General features: G+C 45.2%; 1 protein-coding gene across 1 annotated transcript; it reads left to right on the plus strand.

Moving 5' to 3' along the window:
- ANKDD1A (ankyrin repeat and death domain containing 1A) lies at positions 1–26,012 on the plus strand. Its single transcript, XM_049614139.1, has 13 exons — positions 1–35; positions 128–239; positions 686–814; positions 1,556–1,654; positions 6,311–6,409; positions 6,801–6,899; positions 8,902–9,000; positions 15,575–15,670; positions 16,695–16,793; positions 17,825–17,920; positions 20,338–20,542; positions 22,673–22,804; positions 23,763–26,012. The coding sequence occupies exons 1-13, from the start codon at positions 1–3 to the stop codon at positions 23,822–23,824; spliced, it is 1,362 nt and encodes a 453-aa protein (XP_049470096.1). The 3' UTR covers positions 23,825–26,012.
- Positions 26,013–26,402: the final 390 nt, after the last annotated feature.

Genomic DNA, 26,402 nt, shown 5'->3' on the forward strand with positions numbered 1-26,402 from the left:
ATGACTTATCTGGGAGAGGCTGAAGCTGTAATTAGGTTAGGTATTAAAGTCTCGATTTGGTGATGGGTGGGCCTTAGCACAGGTGACTCCATTTTGGGTCTGTTTTCTCCTTTTTAACACCTCCTAGTCCTTGCAGACCCCATCAGCTCTCACTCCTCCCCAGAAGGTTAGGAGGTTACCACCTAGAGATAGACACTGGGTGCTTAGTCACCTCCTTCTTCTTTTGGGGCCGTGTCAAGGTAAGCAGATGCTAGAACCTTTTAACAATGTCCTGTGGTGGGTAGCATTCTGAGGACTATTAGTGCTATACAACCTCACCTTACATCCCGAATTATTTTTCAGCGTATAACAAAACTTGCTGTAGAGGATGCTGTCCAACCCCCTCAGCCACCCACTGAGGTAGTCAGGGGTTATTATCCTGATTTGACCTATAAGAAAATGGAGGCTTATAGAGGTACAGATAACTTGGTCAAGACCAGACTGCATTGCTGATAAATGCTGGAGCTGGGATTTGAACTCTGGCGTCCCAATTCCTACCAGGCTCTGTGAGGCTGAGTGGGCACTTGTGGTTTTCCCCATTTATATACTGTGTTGTTTCCATGGTAAAGCTGTGTTCTAGGTTGCAAACATTCACCGTTTGGGAGACAGCCAGTGGGTGAGAAGGGTCCTCCTTGGTAGACTGTAGGGACTACCCTGGGCTTGTTTCCAGGACGGCCTGACCTTACTACACTGTGCAGCCCAAAAAGGCCACGTGCCAGTGCTCGCATTCATAATGGAAGACCTGGAGGATGTGCCCCTGAACCAAGCTGACAAGGTAAGAGTGGCCTCAAGGCTGTTTGTCCTTCCCGTTGGGCTTGGGGCTCCTGGGGCCACTCCTGCCCATTCCTTAAGTGCATCCTTTGAGCTATGAGGGTAGTGCAGACTGGACCCTCTCTCAGGGAACTGCGGGCCTAGAAGGGGCATTAGGGCACAAATGAGTCAGATAAAGGAGGAACATGATCAGTTCCCTCAGAGAGGGAAGGACTGATAAGGACTAACTAGGTAGGTTAGAGACAGGAGCCACTGCTTTCTGCTTCCTGGAAGAGGTGGCATTTGGTGAATGAACTGGGTTAATGAACTGGGTTTTGTTGGTCAGATTGGAAAGCGGGGAGGTTTTATAAATAGAGAGGAGAGCATTGCTAAAGCTTTAGAGGTAGAAAAGGGCCCTTTGTGTGTGAGTTTGGATGGTTTGTGATTTGGGGAGTGAGAGCCAGGGGGCTTGTTGGGAGCCCCGCATGGAAATCTCCACTGACTTCAAGACTCAGAAATCTGTCCTTTATTCAGTATGCAGCAGGGAGCCACAGAAGGATTTCAGTGGGGGAGGAACCCCACCCAGTGGGATCTTGTTGGAGAGTTCAGTCTGGGCTTTCCAGGGAAAGCATGTAGGGTAAGGGGAGGGGAGAGCTTCTGGGTCAGGAGAGGCCCTCCACAAGCCCAGAGTAGTTGGCTAGGTGGGCAGGGTGGGCGTGCCCACTGCAGGGTGCAGAAGGGCCACTTTCTTCCCCTCCCCCGTCAGCTGGGAAGGACAGCGTTTCACAGGGCTGCTGAGCATGGGCAGCTGGACGCTCTGGACTTCCTTGTGGGCTCTGGCTGCGAGCACAGTGTGAAAGACAAGGTACTGTAACTGGGTCCCAGGGGAGGGAGGTGACCAGTGTGGCACTGGCGGCTTACCTGTGCTGCCTTCTTCTTCTTCTTCTTCTTCTTCTTCTTCTTCTTCTTCTTCTTCTTCTAAAAGCTTATTTATTTATTTTGAGAGAGAGCGCAAGAGATCACACATGCGAATGCATGCAAGCTGGGGAGGGGCAGAGAGAGAGGGAGAGAGACAATCCCAAGCAGGCCCCGCACTGTTGACATGGGGCTTGAACCCATGAGCCATGAGATCATGACCTGAGCTGAAATCAAGAGTTGGATGCTTAACTGACTGAGCCACCTAGGCGTCCCTTACCTGCACCTACTTCTGACTCCAGTGTGCTGCAGGGGCAGGCAGCTTAAGGATCAGAGAGTGTCTGATGTTCACCCGGCAGCCATTTCTTGAGCACATGCTATGGGTCCTCCCTGTGCTGCTGGTGAGAAGCACAGATATCCAAGAGTCATAGTTTTTTTTTTTTTTCCTTAATTTTTTTATATTTATTTTTGAGAGAGAGAGCGAGCGAGCAGGGGAGGGGCAGAGAGAAAGAGACAGAATCAGAAGCAGGCTCCAGGCTTCACACTGTCAGCACAGAGCCTGACATGGGGCTCGAACCCACCAACCGTGAGATCATGACCTGAGCTGAAGTCAGACGCTTAACCAACTGAGCCACCCAGACGTCCCCCTAAGACATAGTTTTTCACTGAAGGAACCTGATGCCACAGCCCTAGTGGAAACCTGTGATCAGAGTGGGGAGCCAGGATGGCACATCTTTTGGCTGGTGGTGCTGCCTGGAGTGGTTTTGAGCAGCACTGTGATGCCCCTGAGGATGTCTATTGTTGGGGGTGAGGGGAAGAGTTAGGGGGTGGTGGTGGCCCCACACCTGCTGGTTATTTACTTTCTTTGTGATTTAGTCATCTACTATGGTTATGGCAAAAATAGAATGAGAGCCAGAAGAGGGAGCGGTTCGTTCAGGGTGGAGAGTTTATTAGCAGGATTTCACCAATCTGAGAAGAGGGGAGGGCTGGGGATTGAAGAGGTGACCCTGCAAATGACTCCTATCAGGGGCCATTGTGAATCATTAGGCAAGTATGTTGCAGCAAATCCTAAACAATGCTTCCAACAAAGGGACAGACTTCATTATTTTTTTATTAAAAAAATTTTTTTTAAGTTTATTTATTTTGAGAGAGAAATAGAGCACAAGCAGGGGAAGGGCAGAGAGAGAGGGAGAGAGAGAGAGAATCCTAAGCAAGCTTCATGCTGTTAGGCTTAGGAGTGGGACTTGAACACATAAATTGTGAGATCATGACCTGAGCTGAAACCCAGAGTCGAAAGCTTAACTGACTGAGCCACCTAGGCACCCTGGGACCGACTTCATTATTAATCTTCTGATTAATGTGCTTGGCCAGCATAAAGGAGTTCTGTTTATAAGTTAGTGACAGAGAGCTCATAGATAAATTCACCACAGGGTCTTAGAACTGGAAGTGTTCTTCATTAAGGGCCAATTCAACATTCTCATTTTATAGATGTGGAAACTAAGGTCCAGAGAGGGGGATGCTTTAGCCAAGGTCACACAGCAAAGACAGAGGTTCATCTGGGTTTGGAATTAGTAACCTAATGTCCAGCCCTGGGCTGCTGCCTCTCTTCAAACTGCCTCACGAGGCACTAAGCCCTTGGGGTCTGCACTGAATCCAGCTGTCCACACTCATCCTTTTGGTCCTGAGAATCAGATCAGGCTGATTTCCTTCATTCTGGAAACATGGGCTGAGCAGGTCACGCTCTGGACTAGGCTGTGGGCCAGGAACTGGGAGTACAGAGAGGAGTAAAGGACTGCGCCTGCCAGGACCCATCTACCCAGGAGGCAAAAACATGATTGTACTCAGGGTGCCAGGAAGGCTGGAGCACCAAAACCGGAAACCAAGCAAAGCCCAGCTTTGATGAGCTTACCCAGAATCTTGCAATCAGAAATTCTAGAAAGAAGATTTTAAAATTGCATGCCCCTGTTATGTTTTGTATTTTCAGGTGAAAAGTGTTTTTATTTTGAATTTCTTTGAGGGAGGAGGCATAGTAAGCTTCTCTAGGCTCTGGGCCACTGAATGTCTGACTCCTGCTAGGACCCCACGGCCTGCTAAGGTAGACCTCTGAGAACCCCGCCCCCCTCCCCCTCCTCCAGCAGCAACACAGGGCACACCACAGGCCTTGTGATGATAAGGAAGCTTTGAGAGCCTGAGAGAGTGATTAGTTCCACTGGGAACAAGGAGGAGTTACTGACAAGGCCTCCCAGAGGTGGACAGGCTGGGCATCCTCAGGAGGAGAGAAGATGGCAGGCACTGGGCCCAAGGCCATGGCCTCCTTCTGCCTAGCTCCCCTGCCTCTGAGCACCCCAGCCCTGCTCAGATAGAGAGCTGAGTGCTCTGTTAGGGGGTCTGTGCCACCTGCACCCTCAAAGAGCATGATGTGGATATTTATAACCCAGAAGGAGGACAAAACTCTGCCCGTCTCCATAGTCCTGCTACCTGGGGCGTGTGTTGGCCCCCCACGGCTCACCGCTTCCTTTGTGTCTCTTTGAACACAGGCTTCACAGCGTGGCCACCTTCCCACAGCCTGGTCCTTGCTTGCAGCAGCCAGGCAGCTGTGTGCACATCTGCAGAGAAGGTGAGAAAGGAGTGAACAAAGCTGTCCAGGGGATATTTCATTGTTGTTGAGAGGATGTTTTAAACTTAACTTTTATTTATTAACACAAAATGGTAATGATCATAGAAGAAATTTAAATGTTTCATCTTGCAGCCCAGAAGGTAGTTATAGCTGTTTTATGTATGTGTGGACTTACCTTGAGGGGAGGTATGTCTATATCTGTTTAAAGTACCCCTTTGGCATTGGCATATGTTCACACTCCCATTGGGCCCTTAAGAGTTCCGTGCCTTGGGGCACTGGGGTGGCTCTGTTGGTTAAGCGTTGACTTCAGCTTAGGTCATGATCTCATGGTTTGTGAGTTTGAGCCCCCTGTTGGGCTCTGTGCTGATAACTCAGATCCTGGAGCCTACTTTGGATTCTGTGTCCCTCTCTCTCTGCCCCTCTTGGCTCACAATCTGTCACTCTCTCTCTCAAAAATAAATAAAACTTTAAAAAAGTTTTTTCAAAAAGAGTTCTGTGCCTGATGTGAATATCTTGATTCCTTCCTCAGGAAGGTGCTGAGGTAGACCAGGGCTGAGGAAAAGACCTTGAGCTAGAAGCTCCCATGACTGGTAGAGCTAGATATGTCCCAGAGCCCTTGTGGGTATGATGAATGGCTAAAGCTGGATTAGCTCTTCTCATGCCTTTGTGGGTTCCCTCAGGGGCCACTGCTCTGGTCTTCCATCTGTGGCTCTTCCTTAGGGACATACTTCTTCTCTGGCTGGTCCCTTCCAGCTCTTCTCCTTCTTGCTTGGGCCCCTTTACCATCCACTTGCCCTCCGCAGAAAGATCCTTTTAAGGACAACCCCACCAGGGGCACATGGGCGGCTCAGTTGGTTAAGCGTCTGAGTCTGGCTCAGATCATGATCTCACAGTTTGTGGGTTCAAGACCCACGTTGGGCTCTGTACTGACGGCCTGGAGCCTGCTTCGGATTCTGTGTCTCTCTCTTTCTGTCTCTCTGTCCCTCCCCTATCCCCCCCCTTCACTTGCTCTCTTTCTCTCAAAAATAAATAAACGTTTTTTAAAAAATGTAAAAAAAAGGACAACCCCACCTGACTACCCTTGACAGGAGCCAATTGTGATACAAAGAAGTTGGGGAGCCTTTGCCCCACCCAGTGGCACCACCTCTCTTGGCTCTGTTGCTGTCACCTTTAGACTTCTCAAGTGTGAGACAACTACCAGCCCTGTGGCTCTCAAGTTCCAGGAGACACATGCCAGCCTCTCCATCATAGTATTTACTCATTGAACAACTATTTTATTGAATGTCTGGCACATGCCCCAGGCCCCAAACATTGAAGAACAAAGTAGACAGAAATCCCTGCCCTTGAGGCATTTATGTTCTAGCAGGAAGAGTCAGACAATAAACAATAAGCAAAGTATATAAGCAAATTATAGAGTGTGTTAGATTATCAGTGCTATGGGGGAAGAGGGAAAGAAGAGCAGAGCAGGATCAGGGGATCAGGAGGACACGGGGTGGAAGTTGCGGTTTTAAATAGTGTGGTCAGTGTGGCCACACTATTCGGTGAGAAGCTACCATCTTGAACTAGGCCATGTGGCTGGCTGCCTGGGCACAGCCTGAGCGCAGAGGAGAGCCTTGGCCTTGAGCAGGGGAGGGGATGGATCTAGGAGGGACTGGCTTTAGAGAGGAGCGTGGAAAGTTTTTTTTTTTTTTTTTTTTTTTTTCCCCCAAGTAATGTATCTGCCTTGACATGTAATAGGAAAAACCAGGACCTGGCCCTTGTAAGTGCCCCTGGTTGTAGTTTGAGGCACACTTCTCAGGGGCAGGAGATACTGGCCCAGTGTTCAGGGCTGCAGTTTGTTATACACTTGCTCTGTGACCCTAGATAAGTCACTTCCCCTCTTTGGAACTCAGCTTCCATATCTATAAAATGAGGGTGGTTCCAGCAGGTCCCCGGGGCCTTCAAAGGTCTATGATTCTACTGGTCCCTCAGGAGCCCTTCTGCCTGCAGGAGGGGAACACAGCCCTTCACCTAGCTGCTAGCCGCGGCCACCTGACTGTGTTGCAGCGACTCGTGGACATCAGGCTGGACCTGGAGGAGCAGAATGCGGTGAGTCATCACCCAGAAGATGCAGAGATGCGTGATGCTTGCTCACTCCCTGCTTTCAAGGAACCCCAGCCTGTGGTGCAGCCTGATTTTCCCCTGCTAGAGACTTTCTGGAGTAAAAGGGAATAGACAGAGGGCAGGGGGTGAGGCAGCTTGGAGGGTGAGAACATGAGCAGGGGTGTGGGGGCGGGAGTGAATATATCACATGCTCCTCAAGGTGAGAAAATCAGGTATGGGGCTCAGGGAACCACAAATAACCCAGGTTATTGTCCTGAGTAGCATGGTGGTGGAGAGCTTCAATAGCCCTGGAGCCATGGTGCCAGGGGGGCCTTCTCATCTCAGGGTCTGGCCTCAGCCTCCCTGCCATCCTCATACTTCACCCTGTGTGTTTCAGGAAGGTCTGACTGCCCTACATGCAGCGGTTGAAGGCAGCCACCCTGACTGTGTGCAGCTGCTCCTTGAGGCTGGGAGCAGCGTGAACGCCCTCACCCAGGTAGTCAGGCCTCCCCAGGACTAATGTCTTCCCTTGGCTACTGAGCTCGCCCTAACCCTAATTGTGTGGGAATAGAGGCCCTGAGGGTAGGCCCAGGGTGTGGTCTTGGCTTCTCCACTACTGAGCACTGTGACAGTGGGCAAGTTACTTAAATTCTCTGAGCCTCATTTCCCAAAATGGAGATGCTATGTAGTTACTTTTTTTACATTGCTGTTGAGGAGTAAATACCCCTCATGGTGTCTGGGATGTATTAGGAGCTCAACACCTGTTGGTGTCTTCTTATTGCTGGGTATTTGGTAGTTCATGAGTCCCCTTTATAACTATTACTTCAGAAAAATTTCCCCTGTTTTACCTATGAAGAAACTGAAGCTGTAGAGAGATTCAGTGCCTTTGCAGGTCACAAGCTGGTAAGAAGCAAAGCTGAGTCTGAAAAGCCCATTCCCCTGACTCCAGAGCTCATGGCCTGGAAAGTTTGCCCTGTCTGTGAAGGGGCCACACCAGCCCTCAGAGCTGGAGCCTGGGAGAGGCCTCCTCTCTCTCACTACTGTATTCCTTAAGTCAGCTGTTGGAAATTCTCCTCTGTGCCCTGGAAAGGGAGGTTGTAGCCTTTCTTTAGGTAGCAAGTTGGTGTTTTTGTTTTGTTTTGTTTTTGCTTTTTGTTTTTAGATCAATGACCAATAATCTTTCTTGGCTGATTGAATGGCTTCAGGATCTGGAATTCTCTATTTGTTCTAAATTTCAATTAGAAGGTGATAATACTAATAAATAAAAATAATAGCAAAAATAGTTAAAAAGCAGAGGAATTAAAATATGCTAAAAATGTTTAACACAGAAGAAGGCAGTCAAGGAGAAACAGAAGAGCAAAAAAGACAGGAGACATATAGAAAATAAATAGAAAAATGGCAAATGTAAATTTAATAATGATATCAGTGTTAAAGTCCCCTGAATGTGAATAATGCTTAAAAGTCACAAAACACTTAATTTGCAGAACTTCCCTAGCAGGTAGCACCCTCTGCCCCAGGGTGTCGGGGTGACACCACGGCCCACCCAGAGGGGGAAAGCACCTGCCCCAGGGCACCCAACTATGTCCTTCCATCGGCCCGACGTTGCTCTTTGGTCAGCAGCCCTTTCTCTGTGCCCAGCACAGTGCTCAGTCCTGAGAGGGGGCAAAAGAAATGAAATGTCAAGGCTATCTCCCCAGCAGTAGCAGCATAGGAGTTGAGAGACTGGGGAGGTGGTGTCCAGCTGGCGGTCATTGGCAGGGCTGGAGCTGCCCACTGCACTGGGCCTCGTGCTCCAGCCTTGGCTTGAGGTTTCTGGCAGAAGGCACATTCTATTTGGACACTCCCACCCCTTGCAGGCTCTCTGAGAAGGGGGCTGACCCAAAGCGATTACATTTCCCATTGGGAGGTGGACTGGTTCCCATTCACCCTTGTGCACTCAGCTCAGATAGGACTTTGGGAGGACGACCAGCTCGTCCCACTTTGCCCCGTACTGGCCTGGTTTTGAAAGTGAAAGTCCTGGGGAACAGTCTGGGCAGTCTGCAACAGTTGGCTACCTAGAAGGGTCTGCCTGGAGGAGTGGAGGGGTATTTCACGTGAGCTCGTCGTTTGGCCAGGGGTGTGCTCTGATTGAAGAAGAGCACTTAGAAAGCCCATCAAGGTGAAGCCCTCGCACTGGCTCTGCCAGGCTCCTGCCTGGGCACGTTGAGACCCACTCCAGCAGGTGTGCACCAGGTGGGGTTTACTCTGTACTGGCAAATCTTATTTGTTCCCCTCTTTGATGTACATTCTCAAGTTTGTGAAAGGAGGCACGGAAAAGCTCAGACCACAGTGAGCTCCTCTTACCAGTCACCAGGCCTAGGCAAGGCATTGATTTCTCCAGCTTCAGGGTTTAATGGGGTAATAGTCCCGGGGTTGTGAGACATAAATGGAATAATGGATCCCAAAGCCCCACTGTGAGGGGCTTTCAGGACATTGCACTGATGCCTGTTTCCCTCTAGAAAAAGCAAAGCTGCCTCCACTACGCAGCCCTTGGTGGCTCTGAGGATGTGGCCCGGGCCCTCATCCATGCAGGAGGCCACACCAACATAGCTGATCATGTAAGTGTGGGGGCTTGGGTTGAGGGGGGTCCCCACTGCAAAGTCTTCATGACCTCACTGGTGAAGCACAGCAGGCAGAGATGGGCACTTTAGGTCCTTGGGGTTGGGATGGGGGCCAGGACTGGGGGACCTGGCCACATGAGGGTGGGCCAGATAAGCTTCTAGCTAGAACAGGGTTAGCAACCAAGTTGCATTTCCTCCCAAGTGAATTATCTGCTTGTGTTCTCCACTCATTTATCCATTGGGACCTAGTGATGATCTTTCATATTACAAATCTAGCCTCTTGGTTGTTCATTTTGTCCTGTTATATTGTGTGGTATACTCACAGGTGACAGTATATCCTGTGGTTAAGACACGGACTTTGTCAGATAACCTGGCTTGGAGGCCTAGCCCTGCCATGCACTGAACGACCTTGGGCAAGTTGCTTTGACCTCCCTGGGCCTTTGTTTCTTTATCTATAGGCACTCTTATTATTCCCATTATGTAAATGAGGAACTATCTGTTGTTTAGATTAGAAAGAGGTCATATTGTAGCTGAAATAAACACTATATTTAAAATTACTGTAAAAGCAGTATAACACAATTCTTTGGAATATAGAGATCCCTAATCCCAGCACCCTAGTAAAGCAATGACTTTTCCTTATTCCCTACCAGTTTTCCTCATATGTGTGGTAACTAGGCTAAGGCAGAATTCTGGAAAGGGTGATGCTTATTTGTTTTTACCCATAAAGACATCAGAAGTTTGATTCCAGTCCAGTGGAGATTATGCAGCTCAGGTATCAAAGGTTACGAGTTTTTCTAGCAACCTTTTTAATGCCAGATGTAGTTCAGTGACCACATCACACTTAACGGTACCTCAACTGTTTGGTATTTAAGTCGTTTCTAACTTTGCCAGGATAAATGATGATTTTATGAACATTTTTTTTTTTTTTTGAGAGAGAGAGAGGGTGCAAGTGAATGAGGGTGGAGAGAGAGAGAATCCCATGAGGGGCAGAGAGAGAGATAGAGAGAAGTGGGGCTCACCCAAAGCGGAGCTTGAGCTCACCCAAAGCAGAACTCAGTATCTTCTAGTTATGATTTGATTTTTTATGTTTAACTCTTTAATTCTCCTAAAATGTATTTTTGTATATGGTGTGATATATTATTCAATAGATTTCCCCTCCAATTTTTTAATACTTCTATGTCAAGTGAATTTATTAAATAATTATAACATTTCTTAGTGCTTTTTCCTTCTTTCCTTTATCACATACTTGCAGTTTGATATATGATGGGCTTTATATCTGGGCAAGTGATTCTCTTTCGGTAAGTTGTATATCTAATCTTGAGCTGGTACCATATTATTTTAATTATTATTGCCTTATAATTTATTTTAAAGGCATATAAAGTTAGTCTCCTTTAATTATCCTTGTCTCTTAGTATAATCTTTTATCCTTTTGTATTCTCAAATGTTTTTTTTTTCCCCAGCTGAAATTTAAAGTATTTTTTCAATTAAAAAATTCAACTTAAGGATACAAAATCAATGTACAGAAATCTGTTGCATTCCTGTATACTCATAATGAAACAGCAGGGTGAAATTAAGAAAAAAAATCCCATATCACATCAGTAAGAGAAAGTATAGAAACCATATGATCACTTCAATAGACGCAGAAAAGCATTTGACAAAGTACACATCCATTCATGATAAAAACCCTCTGCAAAGTAGGTCTAGCGGGAACATATATCAACATAATAAAAGGCTTTATATGAAAAACCCACAGCCCATGGTGAAAAACTGAGAGTTTTCCACTAAGGTCAGGAATAAGACAAGGATATCCATTCTCACCACTTTTATTCAACTTAGCACTGGAAGTCCTAGCCCTAGCAATTAGACAACATAAAGAAATAAAAGGCATCCACATTGGTCAGGAAGAAGTAAAACCTTCATTATTTGCAGATGACGTGATACTACATATAGAAAACCCAAAAGATTCCATCAAAAAAACTACTAGAGTTGATAAATGAATTCAGTAAAGTCACAGGATATAAAATCAATGTACAGAAATCTGTTGCTTTCCTATACACTAATAATGAAACCGCAGAAAGTGAAACTAAGAAAATAATCCCATCTGCAGTTGCACTAAAAACAATAAAATATCTAGGAACAAACTTAACCAAAGAGATAAAAGACCTACACTCTGAAAGCTATAAAACACTGATGAAAGAAATTCCAGACAATGCAAAGAAATGGAAAGATATTCTATGCTCATGGATTGGAAGAACAAATATTGTTAAGATGTCCATATTACCCAAAGCAATGTACAGATTTAATGGAATCCCTATCAAAATACCAACAGCATTTTTCACAGAACTAGAACAAAAAATCCCCAAAATTGTATGACACCCAAAAGACCCTGAATAGCCAAAGGAATCTTAAAAAAGGAAAACAAAACAGGCGGTATCAAGTTGTATTTCAAAGCTGTAGTAATTAAAACAGTATAGTACTGGCATAAAAACAAACACAAAGATCAATAGAATAGAAAGGAAAACCCAGAAATGAACCCACAATGTCATGGTCAATTAGTTTTTGACAAAGGAGCAATGAACATAAAATGGGAAAAAGTCTCTTCAACAAATGGTGTGGGGAAAGCTGGACAGTCACATGCAAAAGAATGAAACTGGACCCCTTTCTTTCACCGTACACAAAAATAAGCTCAAAATGGATTAAAGAACTAAATGTGACACCTGGAACCATAAAAATCCTTGAAGAGAGCACAGACAGTAATTTCTCTGACATCAACCATAGCAACTTTTTTCTACTTAGGTGTCCTGGCACAAAGGAAACAAAAGCAAAAGTAAACTATTGGGACTACATCAAAATAAAAAGTTGCTACACAGTGAAGGAAACAGTCAACAAAACTAAGAAGGAACCTACAGAATGGGAGAAGATATTTGTAAATGACATATCTGATAAAGGGTTAGTATCCAAAATATATAAAGAACTGATACAACTCAACACCCCCCAAAATAAATAATCCAATTAAAAAACAGGCAGAAGAAACGAACAGACATTTCTGCAAAGATGACATATGGATGGACAACAGACATATGAAAAGATGTTCAACATCACTCATTGTCAGGGAATGCAAATCAAAACTACAATGAGAGATCACCTCACACCAATCAGAATGGTTAAAATCAAAAACATAAGAAATAAGTGTTGGCGAGGGTATGGGCAAAAAGGAACCCTCATGCCCTGTTGGTGGGCATGCACACTGTGCAGCCACTGTGAAGAACAGCATGGAGGTTCCTCAGAGCCTACTGATGATGACATTTGGTCTGATGAATGGAGGCACCATGATTTATTAACCTCCTCAACTGTGGTAGAGCATCAGGTTTATTTGCTAATGCAGGTAGCATAGTTCTGTGCATATGACCTCTTTGGGGGCAAGATTCTCAGAAATAGGGAATTTGAGGTCAAATATTGTGAGCATCTTTCTAGCTCTTGATATGTAAGCTGAACCCTTCCTAGAAGTGTTGTGCCAATCTGCAGAGTCACTAGCAGTGTCCAGGCTGCTTGTTTCTTAGTCCTCTCACCCGAAGTGTGTATTAGCTTTTTCGTTTTCTCCCAATTAAAAAAGACCCCAGGAGTGCCTGGCTGGCTCAGTCAGAAAGAGCATGGGACCCTTGATCTTGGAGCCATGAGTTCAAGCCCCACGTTGGGTGTAGAGATTACTTTAAAAAATGAACACCTGGGGGGGGGGGGGGCGCCTGGGTGGCTCAGTCGGTTAAGCGTCCGACTTCAGCTCAGGTCACGATCTCGTGGTCCGTGAGTTCGAGCCCCGCGTCGGGCTCTGGGCTGATGGCTCGGAGCCTGGAGCCTGCTTCTGATTCTGTGTCTCCCTCTCTCTCTTCCCCTGCCCCGTTCATGCTCTGTCTCTCTCTGTCTCGAAAATGAATAAAACGTTAAAAAATTAAAAAAAAAAAAATGAACACTTGGGTGCCTCAGTCCGTTACTCAGTGTCTGACTCTTGATTTCATCTTAGGACATCATCTCACAGTTCATAGGTTCAAGCCCCATATTGGTCTCTGCACTGATAGTGCAGAGACTTCTTGGGATTCTCTCTCCCCACCGCTCTCAAAAATAAACAAATAAATAAATAAACTTAAAAAATTAAGATCTTAAAAAAAAAAAAAGAACACAGGACCTTCTGAGGAAACTGTTGTGTATCTTGACTATGTAGTGGATACATGAACATACACATGTGATAAAATGGTGTAGAACTAAAGATACATGTACAAACTAAACATACATGTACAAGTGAAGCTGGGGGATCTGAATAAGATGGTGGTTGTTGTCAGAGTCATTATCCTGCTTGGGATATTACTAGGGTTTTGTAAGATATTACCATTGGGGGAAAGTGGGTGAAGGATACACCAGAACTCTCTGTATTATTTCTTAATTGCATGTGACTCTATAATTATTTCAAAATAAAAATGGAAAGTTCTGCCCCGTTAAAAAAATTTAAAAGTCTCTGGAAGGACACACATAAAAGCAGAGATTTAGGTTACTGATGGGGTTTAGGAGTAGGGGGTATGAGCAGGTGTGTGAATGCAGGTAGAAGAAAGCTTTTCACTAGATACCTGTGTACTTTTTGGTTCTTTTGGTTTTTATAAATAAAATGTAAAACAACTAAAAGCCATATTTGCTCTCTTTCCACTCCCCTTTCTGACCACATTCCCCAAGATGGGTTTCCAGGACGACCAAGGCTATATCCAGTGTATTTGGTTGTTTTATCTCCATGGCCTTCTGCTTCCTGGAAAGCCCAGACTTGTAGTTCTGGACAGATTTCCAGGCTCACCTGAGTCGTGCATTTGAGCCAGTTTCTAGTCTTTGCCCGTTCACTGTCACAGCAGACCTTTTTGGGGCCTGATTTTTATTTCTATTATCTGGCAATGATCTGAGGCCATTGGTGAAGTTGAAATTCTTATGGTAGTTTTTACCTGTGTTCAAATTTTTTTTCTAGATGTGTTTCAAAATAATTTTTGGTATTTATTGAAATTTGAGTTTGGGATTACGTTAAGCTTATAAATAATATAAAACAGTCATCTTTGTAATATGTTTTTTTATACATTTTTTTCAATGTTTACTTTTGAGAGACAGAGCGTGAGCAGCGGAGGGGCATAGAGAGAAGGAGAGACAGAAGCTGAGGCAAGCTTTAGGTCTGAGCTGTCAGCACAGAGCCTGATGCAGGGCTCGAACTCACAAACCATGAGATCATGACCTGAGCCTAAGTCAGATGTTTAACTGACTGAGCCACCCAGGAGCCTCTCTAATATATTTTCACTAGGAGCATGAAGTCTTGCCATTTCTTTATGTCTTCTTTTATATCCTTCAGTGATGTTATATAGCTTTTAGTTTGCCTTTGATATGTCCATTTCCAATTATACTCTACATAAATACTTGATATTTTTTGACTGTTGTGAATATTTTTTTTAATTATGCCATTTCTTGTAGCATTCAATATAGGAATGCTCTATGACTTTTAATTTTACTAGAGTTTTTTTTTTTTAGGGGGTAATAGCTTTTTTAAACCTGTCTAGATATACAATCACATTGCCTACAAATAATTGTATAGTTTAAATATTCTTTTCCAATATCAATAAACCTTTTTTTTTTTTTAATTTGCTGGCCTAAACTAATAGACATTGGTAGTGGACATTTTTTGGGGGTGTGTCTATGTGTGTGTGTGTGTGTGTGTGTGTGCGTGTGTACTCTGTTCTGTAATCTTTTTACACTTAAAATGTGAGCCTGTTTTTCCACCATCAGTTTTTTGGCTTGGTACTCTTCCACTATGTGTCTGTCACTATATCACCTCGAGGGAAGGATGCTAATGCAGTATCTCTACTTTGCCATGTGGTCAGGCATCAGAGGGGACGACTGATGAAGGAGTCTTCCAGCCTTGAGTGAGGCCTTGGATGTGTGTTGCCTTGGAGTGAGATCTCTGTTCTGGTCCTGGCTGGCTCCCTCGTTCCTTCCTTCCACACATAAACTGTAATCAGGCACCTACCTGAGTATTGAAGGGAGAAACTCCAATAACACAAGGTTCCTATTAGCTGTTGGGCAAGTCACTTATGTCTTGTGAACCTCAGTGTTCTTGTCTGTAAGTTGAAAATACTAGTAACACCATTCCTATATATACTTCCTAGGTTCGTGTGTGGATTCAATAAGATATTAGAGAACTTTAAGTGTTGTTGCTACAAGGGACCTCAGCAAACATTACTTGCTAGGTGAAGAGGAGCAGAGAAGGGAAATGACTTGCCCACAGTTCCACAGTGAGTTTCTGGCATAGCAAGGTCTCAAACTTGGGTCTTCAAGCTCCCACCCACCTTGAGGATCAGTTTTGGGCTCCAGGGATTCAGCCTTTGGGGTTATAGATTCCTCAAGCCACCCATGTCCTCTGAGGAGCAAGAAGGGACAAACCTAGAACCACTATATCTATATACCCCTCCCTACTTCGATTCCCCCAGCACCAGGCTGTGCTGGACAGTCCTGGGAGGGACCGTTCAATTGATTCATGTGTTTTCTCCCCCAGCAGGGAGCCTCTCCTATGCACCTCGCTGTGAGGCACAACTTCCCCGCCTTGGTCCAGCTCCTCATTGACGCAGGCAGTGACCTGGATGCCACTGACAATGTAAGTGGTTGCAGAAACCATCTGGGCACCCTCCCAGGTGGGCAGGGCTTGGCTGTAATCTCCTAGCATGGCCTAGAGTTGAGGAATTAATTTTTTGAGCTTGTAAAAAGCTGTCTAATATTTGTTGAAGAGAACATCATTTTATGACCCACTCTATTTTGAACATTTTGGTGGTTTTCAAGCTGTTGCCATGGTCTATATAACACTGTAGTAAACATCTTCCTGTGTTCAACCATTTCCTTTTATTGATTCTATTTTCCTTTGAGAAAATTCCCAGGACAGGGGTGACTGGGGCAGTCTTGTGTAACAAGAAGCTTCTGAGTCCTGAAGTTGTGCTCAGTCAGGCACCCTTTTAATTCCCCATCCCCACAACTGTCCCCCTGACCATCTAGTAGTCCTCAGTGCCAGCACATACAGCCACTAGTGGTGGAAAGCAGCTTTGCAGGATATATCATGTACCTTCAAAATTGTCAGTATTTGCACTTCAGCGAATTGAGCCTCAAGAAATACATTAAAAGCTCATGCACAAAGATATCGCAGCATTGCTTATCAATCTTCAACATCAATCTTGCCCAAATATTTAATAAGAGAGAAGTGGTCAGGTAGATTATGGTTATAGACGTAGACTACTATGGAGCTGTTAAAAACATTGTTTATAATATGTGGAAATGTTATGTTAGGTAGAAAAATGGATGAAAAATGTATATACGGGATGATCTCATATAAAACCAGTAAACCAAAAGCATTCTGCATTAAAGACTAGAAGAAATGTATTAGGATCATTACAGAGGTTGACTTAGCCAGCAAGTGGTATTTTTTCCTTTGTTCTTTCTGCTTTTTGTTTTTACCAAGTTTTCTCTGATATTAGGCTTATGACTAAACCCAGCTTACCCTCTCCCATAACTTCTTAGAAAAACTTTTTAAGGCCCAGGTAAGAGTGTACTCACCTTGAAACTGTCCTGGCTTTGAATCTTGGTCCACTCATACATGCTTTTGTACTCCCCTGTCCCTTTGGCTTCTCCAGAGGCAGCAGACGCCCCTCCACCTTGCTGCTGAGCACGCCTGGCAGGACATAGCAGAGATGCTCCTCGTCACTGGGGTTAACTTAAACCTGAGAGATAAGGTACCTCTCCTCCCAACCAGCCTCCCTTTCAAGCTTTCATGGCTCCCTCTTTGCCAGAGACCCTATTACAAATGCCTCCTGGTCTCAGACTATTCAAGGCTTCCCATCCTTTATATACTAGCTCAAAAGCAGCCTCCTCCGGGAAGTCTTCCTGCCCCTCCGTCACTTTCCCCTTCCTCCTCTGAGGTCCCTTAGGACTTGGCCTGCCCTTCTCCTGGTCTAGAATTGTGATGTGGTCACCTTCTGTTTCATGGCTCCTCAGATTTTGAGCTCCTTGAGTCGCCTGGTGGGGAGGGGGAGAGGGAGTAGAGGAGCAGGGTCCCACAGCCCCCTAAATATAGGACAGGGGTGGGGAAGCTACCTGGCTCTTTGTGCCTCTGGGCTGACTACTTCCTCAGGTGCTGAAGGTTCCAGACCAGCTGAAGATTTGGTCTGAGGCCGAGAATGTCACAGGCTCATGAGTGGAAGGGGCTTGCACCTGTGGCCCAGTATGGTGTGGGGAAGAATTGGAGGCAGAAATGGGCCCTGAGGCTGAATCTGGGAGGGGCTCCCTGCTTTGAGCTGGGCCCCAGGGTAGCTGGCCATATGTAAAGAGGAGCTTCCCAGCTCCCTGCAGGTGCCTGGAGAGATTGAGGCCAGCCCTGTGCCAGAGGTCTGGAGCGAAGGGCCTGGGAGCATGAAGTGGGGAGGGCAAATGGACCTAATGAACCCGGTCCCCTTCCCTGGGCTCTGGTTTCATCTGAGAAGTGGGGCAGGTAACCCCTATTTCAGAGGTAATGCTGAGGAGTTGTGTAGGCTGAGTTTCATAAGCTCTAAGACTTTCTAAATTCTAAAGAAACAAGAGGTGGTTACTAGAATTATTATTATTGCCTCGTTCAATCCTTCCCCATGCCCAGAAAACTTTTCTGCTCTCCGGTGTAGACTGCTGGAAACTGCTTTCTTTGGGCAGGAATGTTTGCAGTCAGTACTAGAGGCTACCCCACGCCCTACCTATAGCAACTTTGGCTTCCATTCTTACTTCTTACTTGCAGCAAGGGAAAACTGCGCTGGCAGTGGCCGCCCGCAGCAACCACATCAGCCTGGTGGACATGATTATAAAAGCTGATCGCCTCTACAAATGGGAGAAGGTACTGAGACCCTGCACTTGGTCTCTCCATGTTGCAAAGGGACTGTGTGGGCTTGGCTCTAGGTGGGGCTGGCTTTGAACCCCAGCCCTGACCAATTCAGGACCACCCTCAGTTTCTGAGGAGGTGATAATCCCTGCCTTACCTAACACCAGGGTTGTTTGTGAGCATCTGGAGATGAGTGAGCACCTAAACCACACTGAAACAAAGCAGACTGAGGTCCATGCCAGTGTGGAGATGTTACTGGACACTGTTACAGCCCCTGGTTGATGGATTCATGTGTGCATGCCGGCATGCATGAATAAAGAGATGGCAAGTTGGTTTTAGCTCACTGCCATCTTCAGGTGATTGGAATTGCTGTTCGGCGTGTTCTATTCAGGCAACTTTCTGAGCTCAGAAGGAAAGTGTGCTGGGATTAATTAGTGATGTCTGCTGAAGAATTGGGGAAGAGTAGCAGGTGTTAAGGCCATGCTTTCCCAGTCCTCAGGAAATGGGGGTGGGGTGGGGTTTTTTTTTACATCTTTGAAGGTTGTTTTTGTATACAGAAAACAATTTTTGCATTTACTTGGGTTTTAAAAATTAATACTAAATTTATTATGAATTTTAAAACCTAGTTTTCCTTAAACTTTTAAAATCATTTTATAAATCTTTTTTTTAATGTGTATTTTTTTTTTTTAACTTTTAACGTTTATTTATTTTTGAGACAGAGAGAGACAGAGCATGAACAGGGGAGGAACAGAGAGAGAGGGAGACACAGAATCTGAAACAGGCTCCAGGCTCTGAGCTGTCAGCACAGAGCCCGACATGGGGCTCGAACTCACGGACCGTGAGATCATGACCTGAGCTGAAGTTGGACGATTAACCGACCAAGCCACCCAGGCGCCCCTAATGTGTATTTGTTTTTGAGAGAGACGGAGACAGAATGAGAGTGGGAAAGGGGCAGAGAGAGAGGGAGACACAGAATCTGAAGCAGGCTCCAGGCTCTGAGCGGTCAGCACAGAGCCCGACGCGGGGCTCGAACTCATGGACCGTGAGATCATGACCTGAGCCGCAGTCGGACGCTCAACAGACTGAGCCCCCCAGGTGCCCCTCATTTTATAAATCTTATTCCATTTATACAGCTACTATATTTTAGGAATTTTAGGAATTTCCACTTTCAAGGAAGCCTTTTGATTAATGTTTGGATCCATGTTTAAACTTAGTTAATTAAACTATCTTAAACATTCTAAACTGAATGAATAATAGATTTTTAAAAGTACTTTGAATGCTTCCTAAATTCTTAAGTTATCCTAGTATATCCAGTAAATTAAACCTATAAATAAAGTGAGTCTCAAATATCTTAAACATTTGAATATTGTTTGCAAACTGAGTAAACTTCTCTTATACCTCTCAAATTAAAAAAAAAAAATCACTATTCCAAAATTAGTTAATAATACATTTCAATAGCAATCATAAGATATTCTCTTTTATGGACATGCTAGATTCTCAAAAACATTATAGCCCCTTTATGTCTAACAGGTTACTCCTCAATGTAACCCCAAAATATTAATACCAAGGGCTTGATTAACTGATTCATCTCTGTGTGTAATTCTAACACCTCAGACTTCAAAAGTTCTCAACGTCAAGGTGGCGGGGTGGTTAGAATCACAGCCTGCCCCCCACTCCCACCCTAAGGCCAGTTCATTCAGAATCTCTGGTGTGGGAACCAAGCATCAGTAGTTCTTAAAGCTCCTGGATGATCCCAATGTACAGATGCGGCTAAGAACACTGCTCTGAGGAACCACCCACATGAGAACCAGTCTCCCTGGTCACCATGTCATAGGTGACTGAACATTGTTGACCAGGATGTAAGATTTGCAGCTGCAGACCCCAGAACTCACCTGAGCTTTTTAACAACCAGAACTCTGTATCCACATCCTTTAGAGGGGCTTACTTAGGCTTTTGTGGGTTTAACCGATGCTATCACATTGTTCTTTTATAACTTCTCATTTTATCACCTGCTTTGCATAGAAAGAATTCTGTAACCCCGCCCTTCACTACTTGTTGAGATTCTGCAAATCAGCTTAAGTACCTGATCCTTGGCTTGACTGGTGTTAGCCACAGCTGCTGAGCCCTTCTGCTGGCACTTGTGCTGTGAGAACACAAAGAGAGGAATTGGGAAGGCTTCCTGGAAGAGATGGCATGTAGATGGTCTCTTGATTGTGGTGATGGGGTTGAGGGGCAGGGAGGTGAGAAAAGGAGTTCTGGATGGAGGAACAATGTGAGCAGCTGGGGTTCTAGAGGTCAAAGCAAGGCACAGAGTGAGAAACCAGAAACCCCAGGCCTGTGATGATGCCAGTACCCCATCCAGGCTCCCGAGGGAGAGCCTGGCAGGGATGTCCCCCCTGGTGGCAGCTGCACTTTTGGGATCTGCCCCACAGGATCACGTGTTGTGCAGGGACCCCAGGGATCCCTCTGGGAAGAACTTGACCTTTAAGCAGGACCATCGGCAGGAAACGCAGCAATTCCACTCTGTGCTGTGGCGACTGGCTTCCAGGCATCTGCAGCCTCAAGAGTGGAAGAAGCTTGCGTATTGCTGGGAGTTCACCGAGGCCCACGTCCATGCCATCGAGCAGCAGTGGACAGGTACCACCCAGCCTCTCCCCACCCCAGAGCAACCAGTGGGTGGAAGGGGGGCACTTGTGTGTTCAGTTTTCTGCATTTCTGGGGGAAAAGCCAGTGCAACCTGGCAAAGTTGGATGGCAAGCCACATGTCATCGCCAACATCCCGTGTGCTCCTCCATCCTTCCAGGCCTTTGCTCAGGCTGAGCCCTCTGCCTCTCCCTCTCCCTTGACCTGTGAACTTCACATTCTTTGTGAATGAGCTCATCATTCACACAAACTAAAGGCACTCTCCATAAAAAGTAGAGGACCAGCTCTTGCCACCAGTATTTAACTTCTACTTGAAAATGTTGGCTCTGGTACTAAGGGAGAAAACAGAAACAGAAATAAAGACTGAAAATATTGGAAAGGAAGAGAGATTTACTAACCTCAGGTGCTATAATCCTATACATGAGAAGTCCAGAAGAATCAACTGAAAAACTTAGCATAAAATAATTCAGTGAAATGGCTAAAGATATGATAAAGTATACAAACACCATAGTATTCCTATGTACTATCAGTAAGTGGGGAAAAATATATAGGCGTATTTTTGAAAAGATATTCCATTTACAATAGTGTTTCTAAAAAGAAGTATGAATGGCATATGAGTAAAACAGTAAAAATTAGTTCAACTATTAAAAAAAGACTTGGGTAAGTGGAATGACATTCTGTATTCTTGGCTAGAAAGTGTCAGGTAGACATTGGTTTTTCCCAAACTAGATTAAAAATTTGAATCAGTTTTTTAAAGAGTTTTTTTAATGTTTATATATTTTATTTTATTTTTAAAACTTTTAAATTAAGTTTATTTATTTATTTTGAAAGAGAGAGCAAGCAGGTTAGGGGCAGAGAGAGAGAGGAGAGAGAGAATCCCAAGCAGGCTCTGCACTGTCAGCACAGAGCCCAATGCGGGGCTCAAACTCATGAAACTATGAGATCATGACCTTAGCCAAAATCAAGAGATGCTTAACCGACTGAGCCACCACCCAGGTGTCCCCAAAATTGATTGTTTTAATCAAATCAAATCAAAATAGAAAGTTTTTGAAACTTGACTAAGGATTCTAGAGTTCACTTGAGAGAATAAAGAGGGAATATTTAAATGAATATTCTGGGGGGAAAAGTGAAGAAGGTCTAATCCAACCAGACCCAACCTTTTATAAAGCTCCAATAAAGCATAGAGAGATACCCGACATGTTTTCCCAAACATAAAAATATGCACACCAGTTAGTGAAATAGAGCAGGGAGTCCAAAAGTAGCATCTATGATGGATAAGAACTTTCACAGATGATAAAGGAGTACTGGTAAATTATGGGGCTGGGGCGAGGAATAGTGAATAAATGGGTCAAATGAAACAGCTACACCAAGGGCAGCACCATGAGGAAGTGCCTGCTGAATGTGCCAGTGAATGGACTGATTTGGCCCTGATGGCTGTGCCCAAACATGTGTGTCCCCGACTGGGAGAGCAGACCTTGTCACAGAGTTTAGTAACAAGTTAACGCCCTCCTCCGGCACTGAAGAGTGTGGGCAATTATTTTCAAACATGGCTGTACATTGGAATTACCTGGGAAGATGTAACACTGCTTAGCGCCCAGGCTGCACCCAGACCCAAGTAGGTTGGAATCTCTGGGGAGGGTAATGGAACCTAGGTGTCACTGTTTTCTAAGACTTCCCAAGGGTTTCCAATGAGCAGTTACAGCTAAGAATCACTGGTGCAGGGGAGAGAACATGGCCACCTGTGTCTTGCACTATGCTGGTTTTCTCATCTGTAAAATGGGGCCGCTAGCGTGCAAGGCACAGATGAGCAGCCAGAGATGAAGGGAATAGTCATGTGCATCATGGAATCACAACAATAAGTGCCAAATCTTTCTCTCTTCAGAGCAACACCAACAGGATGCATGGTGGATGCTCAGAAGAAAGCCTGGGATTGGGGACGTTCTAGGATACAAAACCTCCACCCTCACCCCATCTGAGGCTGTCTCTTCCCTCCTCTCCCCATCTCTGGGCTGAGCTCCACCGGAGCTTGGAAAAGGGCCTCTTGGCTCTTTCCCACCTGGACATGTGTACTACAGACATCTGCTCAGACTTGGCTCCTTCTCTTTCTCTCCTCATGGTCCTCAGGCATCAAGAGCTACCAGGAGCATGGCCACCGGATGCTGCTTATCTGGCTGCATGGTGTGGCCATAGCCGGTGAGAACCCCAACAAAGCACTGTTCGAGGGCCTCATGGCCATTGGCAGGAGGGACCTGGCTGGTAAGTGTCCTCTGCTCAGGGCAATACTGGGCCCCAGAGTCAGAGCTGCATGGCCCACCTTGGAGTGTGACAGGGCCCCCAAAGTTCTGCCCAGGCCATAATGCTGTGGGGCAGCACCTTCCAGATTGCTGGTCCTAGCCTTGTCTACTGGAACTCAGGCAGAGCCCTGAGCAAACCACAGTACCTCCTGGCCCCCATTTCCCCATCTGTGCCATGAGGGTTTGGGCTCAGATGATGCCTGCAACTTTCACAGCCCCAAAGCCACTGGTGTTATCATCTCTGGCCCTCTGTACTTTGATTTTTGTTTTTGTTTCTAGTTTAAAATAAGGCTGGAACAGCCTATAGACTTCTTTTTTCACAAGTAGTAATATATATAGGCCAGAAGTAGCTTAATATGAGTTGAACCAGTCAGAGCTGGTCAAATAAATAAAATATCTGAGGCCATCACGACCTTTTGAGTCTGTCAATTCCAAAAGCCTGGTTTGAGATTCAGGGCACCCTGTGGAATCATCAGGCAAGCGAGATAAAAGGTTCAATACTAATCCCTCATTAAAAACAAAATCAGCTCATGATGAAAGAACCTTAAATACTGTAATACACGTCCCTGGCATGGTGCATTATGGGGCTACCACAGGACAGGGTGTTAGGCGGTCACCAATAATAACGAAGGCTAGGTTAGTCACGCGCCAACAGTAAAAACATGGGTAGCATGTTATTGAGAGGAAAAAGGAAAGCCCCCCTTTGTAGTATCTCACAGCTGCTGCAGGCAAAGTGGGAAACAGTCACTTCAGAGTGGAGGAATTAGGGATGACTTTTTCTTTTTCAAAGCGTTCTTAAATATTATTGCTCTATCTTTTTTTTAACACAAACTCTGGCAGGCAATTAAAACATTTTTAAAACCAGCTCTGTGAGGCAGAGCTTAGGCAACATGAAGCAAGAGGATTCTTCTGTCTTGCAGAAAGCATCAGGAAGAAAGCAAATGCTGACCCGGGTACCCCCAGGAGGTGTACAGCCATGTAACTGGAGAGGCCAGACCTTCAGGGGCATGGAGACTTAGAATGGGGGCCCCTGAACAGAAGAGGACCATCATTTAAGGGCTTTTAAAAAATCACTGTTAACAGACCTCCAGCTGCTTGTACTGAAACACCCAGCCCTGCAGGACCAGCAGGCACTGTTTGTAATCTCTTTCACAGGGGTTAGTCCAGGGGCCAATTCAGGTTTTGCAGGTAATCCCTTCCCACAGGTGCAGTCCTTTGCGGCTCTTGGAGCATCACAGCAGTCCCCTGAGATGCAAGGGCCATCTTTTCAGAGAGGACACTGAGGCTCAGAATGGATAAGCAGCTAATCGGCTGTTGAGGTCAGGTGCCAAACCCAGCATTCCTGTCTCCCCAACCTGGCAAAAGGACTCCAACTGTCACTTACAAAACGGACCTCCTTTAACTCATTCACTGGCTTTTAATGAATGCTGTGCTTACAAAAACAGTGTTTCTGTTCACAAGCTTATTTATATGCTTTGACAGTTCTAAGAGGTACACACATTCTTTTTTTCCCATTTTGTTTAGAAATTTAATTTTAAAAATTTATTTTTATTATTTTTTTTTGAGAGAGACAGAAAGAGAGAGAGAGAGAGAGTGCATGCATGGGAGAGAGAGAGAGAGAGCGAGAGCGAGAGCGAGAGCGAGAGAGAGAGAGAGAGAGAGAGAATCCCAAGCAGGTTCCATGCTCGGTGCACAGCCCCACGTGGGGCTCAATCCTACGACTAAGATCATGATCTGAGCTGAAATCAAGAGTTGGATGCTTAACCGACTAAGCCACCCAGGCACCCCTAGAATTATTTTTAACTTTAAAATTTTATTTTGAAATCGTTTCAGACTTACAAAAACATTGCAGAAACAGTATGAAGAATTTCTGAATATGCTTCACAATACAGCTTCCCCAAATATTACCATCTTATGTAATCACAGTATAATTTTCAAAACCAGGAAATTAACACTGATACCATACTATTAACTCATCTTCAGACCTTATTCCAATTTTGTTAGTTGAACCATTCATGTCCTTTTTCTGGACCAGGATCCAGTCCAGAATCACACCTTGCATTTAGTTGTTATTCTTTTTTTTTTTTTTTTTAAGTTTATTTATTTTAAGAGACAGAGAGAGTGCGTGTGCACAGGGTGGGAGGGGCAGAGAGAGAGGGAGAGACAGAATTCCAAGCAGTCTCCACACCCTCAGCGCAGAGCCTGATATGGGGCTTGAACTCCTAAGTTCAAGACCTGAGCCCAGATCAAGAGCTGGATGCTTAATCAACTGAGCCACCCAGGTGCCCCAGGGACCCCTGTCTTAGAAAAACTCCCCACAGAGTTATCCACTGGTCTGAGTCTCAGGAGGGAGAGACAGAATAAAAACTGTTAAGAGCTGAAAGGGGCTTCAACCGTCACACATGGCCAGTGGGAGGTCACAGTGGAACAATCCTCTGAAAGGCAGGCGGCATTATATCTACCAAAATTACAAATGCATTTGCCCTTTGACCCAGCAATCCCACGTGGAGGAATTTATCCTACAGATAAACCTGCAAACATTAGATACCAAGACCAATGCAAGTTAATATGGCAGAAATTGCTGGGCAGAGGGGTGTATGGGAACTCTGTGCTATCTGCTCAGATTTTTATTTTTTATTCTTACTTTTAACATTTTTGAGAGACAGAGCATGAGTGGGGGAGGGGCAGAGAGAGAAGACACAGAATCCAAAGCAGGCTTTAAGGTCTGAGCTGTCAGCACAGGGCCCAATGCGAGGCTCAAACCCACAAACCATGAGATCATGACCTGAGCTGAAGTTGGACTTAAGTGACTGAGCCACCCAGGCATCCCTGCTCAGGTTTTATTTTTAACTGTTTTTAAAAATAAAGCCTATTAACAATTTTTAAAAAATACCTGAGGCTTATGAAAAGAAAGAAAAAGAGGCTTTGAAACCAACCTATTTTACACACAATCACCTATAGGACTGAGGCTGCACAGTCACAGCATGATTTGGAACCCCAGTGCAGCATGTGGCCTCTATGCCCTTCTCTTCAAGTGCTGTGTTGAGGGGGAAAAACCTTCTCTTCTATATATTCCATTTAGGAAATGTATTTTGTACCACATGGGATTTAGACTATTTATCTGGATGAATTTTGTGAAATGGATTTTGTGTTTTGAGACAAAAAAGCAAGTTCTTAAAGAAAATAAAATTGAAATGTTGAAATACATCTTTCACATTCAATATGGTTTTTTTGTTTGGGAGAAGTATGGCAAAATTTCAAGTCAGACAAGCTGTTGTGGATTGGTTCTCTGTAACCACACCACTCAACTCACTACCATCAGTCAATATTTACTGAGTGTGTTCCATGCCGGGCAGTCTGCTGGGAGCTGGGCTGCAGAGCTGAGTAGCCACGGTTCCTGCCCTCTGAGACCTTGTGATGGGGTGAGGGGGGGCTGGGACAACAATAATGTACTATCATGTGTTGGGTGTATACAGAAAACTGTGGGATTTGTTCTTCCTTGGGGAAGGGAAAGGGGAAGAGAAAGGGAAAGAGGAAGGAGAAGGGGAAGGGAAAGGAAA

Source organism: Panthera uncia (genome assembly GCF_023721935.1).
Source record: "Panthera uncia isolate 11264 chromosome B3 unlocalized genomic scaffold, Puncia_PCG_1.0 HiC_scaffold_1, whole genome shotgun sequence".
Lineage (NCBI taxonomy): Eukaryota > Metazoa > Chordata > Mammalia > Carnivora > Felidae > Panthera > Panthera uncia.

What these genes read in the sequence shown, in the direction of transcription:
- ANKDD1A (XM_049614139.1), top strand. Translation starts at nt 1, where the DNA reads ATGACTTATCTGGGAGAGGCTGAAGCTGTAATTAG. An exon ending in ACCTGGAGGAGCAGAATGCG is followed by an intron (nt 6,410 to 6,800) that starts GTGAGTCATCAC and finishes TGTGTGTTTCAG; the next exon opens with GAAGGTCTGACTGCCCTACA. An exon ending in ACCTGGATGCCACTGACAAT is followed by an intron (nt 15,671 to 16,694) that starts GTAAGTGGTTGC and finishes TGGCTTCTCCAG; the next exon opens with AGGCAGCAGACGCCCCTCCA.